Source organism: Neodiprion pinetum, chromosome 2, assembly GCF_021155775.2.
Source record: "Neodiprion pinetum isolate iyNeoPine1 chromosome 2, iyNeoPine1.2, whole genome shotgun sequence".
NCBI lineage: Eukaryota > Metazoa > Arthropoda > Insecta > Hymenoptera > Diprionidae > Neodiprion > Neodiprion pinetum.
In genome coordinates, this window is record NC_060233.1 from 29,893,681 (window position 1) to 29,898,043 (window position 4,363).

A 4,363-nucleotide genomic window follows, 5' to 3' on the forward strand; every position below is an offset into this window, starting at 1 on the left:
GTCCTGATTGATTATTTTGCTTTCCTCCGGCATAGCTATTATAATCGGAGTTTGAATAATTTCCCGAGTTTGACTGATAGGCAGATCCTCCGCGAACTCCTCTTCCTCCTCTTCCTGATCCATTTCCACGTCCTCTTCCGTCCATATTTCCACGGCGCCCTCCACCACCACCACCACCACCACCACCACCACCACTACTACTACCGCCTCCGCCAAAGCGCTTCCCGCCTAAGTTATTACATTTTATTACTTGTTACGTGAGCAATGATCATTTTTCACTAGTGCAATCTCCATAGGATTCGTAATTTATGATGATTTGAACTATACATTAAAGGAAAATGATCTTTTGAAAGTTAAATAATAGGCTGCGTAAAATAAAACTGCCCACCTCGACCTCCAAAGCCACCGGACTTAGCCAGCTCTGCCATTTCACTAAGCCGAGGATTAACATTTTGCCCAGCTTCACGCAATACTTCGATCAAATCTCCGGCATGTTTCATGTTGTGGGTAGTAAAAAAAGCATAGGCCGTCCCTGTCTGACACCTTCTCCCTGTACGTCCAATACGATGAATATAGTCCTCCGACGAAGAAGGGTAATCAAAGTTGATGACGTATTTGACATCCTCCACGTCTGTAATATTGGTATGCTTATCACTTTCCATCAATATTTCCATTGGATAACATCAAAATGATTAATTGCGTGATTTTCAATTCTATGGCACTTTGGGTTGCCAAGGCCTGCAAGACATGGAGAACTTGGTAAATTTCACACAAATAAATCAAATTAGAAACATAAGACTGAAAAAAGCATGAAACATTGAGTTATATGTCACCTAGGGCCACGTTAAGAGATACAGTACAGACGTAAAAATGTAGATTCATCAGAAGGTCTAAACATGTGGTTATGTATCTGTGGTAGTTTATCCAAACGTGGTAATAGACGTGCAATCTAGTATGAAATGGAATAATATATACATTGATGGCACCCACCTTTCGCCTGCAAGTCCCGACTCGAACGGCGAGATGGACTTCATTTGCATACAGAATGGTGCGATGCCAATTGCAGTTGGTTTGTTATAGAAATTTAGTATCAGCCTAGCAGTTAGACAGACACAGCAATTGTGTCTGATGTGGGATAAAGGCAGCATTTTAGGGTTTAGACCTGACGAGTGCATTAGTTCTGTTAGCGGCACCAGATATAGATATGATGATCAGGGTTGTAAATTTTAACAATTTTCAAGTTGCAATAAATCTCAGGGCTGGACGAAATTTCGTTAATAATTGCTAAAATTAGACGTATTTGAAGCAAGCTAGGAAGATCGGTTCTCCAATTGAATTTACTAGTTTTCAGCTTCACGATAGAACATAAAGCTTGGAGTAGGCCCTTGATATTCTATCATTTAGAAAAGGTTTAGGGTACCAAATGAAATTAATGAATAAAACCAAAAAATAGCTGTGTCTGCCCAATACTGGCATTACACCGCGTTGATATAGTAAACTCTGTGCCTCTGGAAAAAAAAACCAGACTGACTTATTGTTGGTAGTAGCTTGTGTGTGTTCATAGAACCCTGCAAATTTTATTGGAGAGCTTGTCCCTAATGTTTTTGGAATTTTCAATTGTATTTAAAGCTTTCCAGTCCATCAATAAGCATATAAGGTCTGCGTAAAGGCAGGAAAGATTGAAGGGTGAAATCACAGAAAATGTTTCCTCTTCACGATGTATAATTACAGTATTTTATAATACCTAATGAAATTTATCAGTATTTTCAATCTCGCAGGGCTCTGCAACATAGCTTAGAACAACGAGTGAAATAGTTCCAGGCATCACACATTGCTACATACAATTGTCGGCCTGTCTCGCTAACTGTAACGCATCTCCGGCTAAATCCAATAAGTGTTGCCAATTCCCAGAAATATAATATAGGTCTGTGTTTTCATAGTCAAGTAGTAAGAACGGAGAACGGAGGAAAACGAGGATATAAAACTGTAGCTCATACATACCTAACCCACGGGCTGCTACGTCAGTGGCAACTAAAATCGGTGCCCTTCCACTACGAAATTCTTGCAAGACATGATCTCTCTCTTGTTGATTTTTATCTCCATGAATACTTAGAGCTTGCCAGCCATCTCGCCTGATATTTCGTGTGATATCGTCTACCTTTCTCTTCGTCTCCACAAATATTATAGTTTTATTTTCTTTTTCCGTGCCAATTTCTTGGAGAAGCCTGAACAACTTTATATCTTTTTCAAACTCCTGACAAACGTCCACTATTTGAATGATGTTGTGGTTTGCCGACAATGTCAAAGATCCGATATTGAGATGCGTATAATTGGACAAGAAATCTTCCGCTAGCGCCCGTACTTCTTTTGGCCATGTTGCTGACCACATCAAAACTTGACGATCAGGCCTAATTTGTTCAATGATTCTGCGAATCTGGGGCTCAAAACCCATATCGAGCATTCTATCGGCTTCATCCAAAACGAGATATGTGCATCTACATAAATGCACAAATAAAGGTGTGTATTTTGGTGGTGTAGAATATTAGATTGAAAAATCACCATTTCCCACCTGCGAAGATTGGTTGTGCCCTTTTCTAGAAAGTCAATAAGTCTTCCTGGCGTTGCTATACAGATTTCTACGCCTCTTTCAAGGTCGTGAGCCTGTGGGCCCTTAGGTGCCCCACCAAAGACACATGTGTTCCTTACAGAGGCTGTTTCTCCAAAGCAATTTGCAACTTCTTGAATCTGTTGAGCCAGTTCTCTGGTGGGGGCCAGTATCAGAGCAATAGGACCATCACCACTGTTCAGCCGAGGTTGATTTATGATGTGCACTATAGCTGGCAGTATGTACTGAAAATTTAGACTCCTCAACATTCTGCGTGATTGGAAGTACAAACTGGATTTGTATTCATATGTAGCATGTATGCGTACATAAAATGTACTTATGTGCGTTTAGGTATAATATCTATGTCCAAGCATACCAATGTACATATATGATTAAGTTGAATTTTGCTTTTTGGTAGATATATCGTTGGAATAGCTCACGCCGAGTGTTTTCCCAGATCCAGTTTGTGCTATAGCGACTAGATCTTTTCCACCAAGCGCAATAGGCCACCCCTGTGCTTGAATAGCGGTAGGCTGTGCGTAACCCTGCCTGCGGATCCCTTCCATAACATACGAAGGAAAGTTTCCTTCTTCGAAATATTGAATCGGATTTGGAACTTTATCTCCTTTGACAGTAATTTCTGCAGCTTCTCTAAATCGATCCACTTCTTCTCTCGATCTAAACAGTATTCTTTACTTGTATGCACTGAAAACTGTTTACCTCCCTGCTGCCATGAGTTTGCAAAATCCGTTCACATGTTCAAATCAAACTTTGAATATCCTTACTACCGTTAGAAATATCACTAATAGCAACTGTCTTACCTTGTTCTAACGGATGGATGTTCTACATAAAAGTCTTTCCGTAATGGCTCCAGAGATCTTACATCCCAGTTGAGTTTGTGCAAGGCACTGCCGGGCTGTTTTCCCTTTAGATTACCAGATCCACCACCTCCCCGACCTCCGAATCTCGACCCACTGTCACTTCCAGATCCTCGGCTTCCTCCTCGGTTACCACCACCACGACGTCCTCGACTCTGATCTCGATCTCTGTTGAACCTGTTAGTTAACAGTCCAATGTGCTTGCTTGAACTGGAATATTTCTAATTAGCTATAATTATCTTATCATGGGGATGGCTATTCAGAATACTGGAATAATCGTTATCACTTATTTTCTGTCCAGTGATTATTAATTAATAATAGGAACAATTTTAAGCTATTTGAACTCCTGAACAAATATAGCTAGCATATCAGTCTATGAGATGCAGGTAATATCAAAATACGGGAGAATATCATGTTTTGCCTGAATATGCCATACTCACATTGTGAAGAGAAGCAATCAGTCGAATTCTCTGACGAATAATAAAACTAATAGGAATTCAGAGCAGAGATGGAGGACAGAAACGAAATGCGGCGAAGAGACCCGCCTTACGGGGACTCGATCGATAATCTTCGTTAATTTAAAAAGGACCAATTTAACGAACTATATCGCAGATTTCCGATAAAGTTAATAGCTGTACACAATTAACGCAACCGTGATACACGGCTCCGGTGACTAAGTAACGTGATACAGGACTTTAAACGAACGTGCCAAAAGTTCACCGGATTGATGCTTGACAAGTGAAGTTGAAATTGGCTCTGTAAACTGTTGCTATAGAAACGGCGAAAGTGGGAGTAACGATTTTCATTCTTTTTCAAGCTGAGCAAAAGATGGCAGGACTGAACGGACCGGATATGCGTTTTACGTAAACAAAAGTAACTA

At 40.5% G+C, this 4,363-nt stretch overlaps 1 protein-coding gene across 2 annotated transcripts; it reads right to left on the reverse strand.

The window, feature by feature from the left end:
• Positions 1–493: 493 nt before the first annotated feature.
• On the reverse strand, positions 494–4,268 carry LOC124212603 (probable ATP-dependent RNA helicase DDX5). Of its 2 annotated transcripts, XR_011176437.1 has the most exons (7): positions 3,924–4,268; positions 3,427–3,660; positions 3,046–3,283; positions 2,570–2,850; positions 2,002–2,495; positions 991–1,508; positions 494–631 (listed from the first exon to the last, which is right to left on the reverse strand). XR_011176437.1 is itself a non-coding variant. In XM_046612805.2 (6 exons), coding segments are annotated over exons 1-6 (1,326 nt in total). In that variant the 5' UTR covers positions 3,926–4,268; the 3' UTR covers positions 611–661. The 2 variants fall into 2 exon arrangements, 1 of the variants encoding a protein (XP_046468761.1); XM_046612805.2 differs by lacking the exon at positions 991–1,508 and having other exon boundaries at positions 611–738.
• Between the last annotated feature and the right edge of the window lie 95 nt (positions 4,269–4,363).

What these genes read in the sequence shown, in the direction of transcription:
- LOC124212603 (XM_046612805.2), bottom strand. An exon ending in GATCTGGGAAAACACTCGGC is followed by an intron (nt 2,851 to 3,045) that starts GTGAGCTATTCC and finishes CTAAATTTTCAG; the next exon opens with TACATACTGCCAGCTATAGT. An exon ending in GGCACAACCAATCTTCGCAG is followed by an intron (nt 2,496 to 2,569) that starts GTGGGAAATGGT and finishes GCATTTATGTAG; the next exon opens with ATGCACATATCTCGTTTTGG.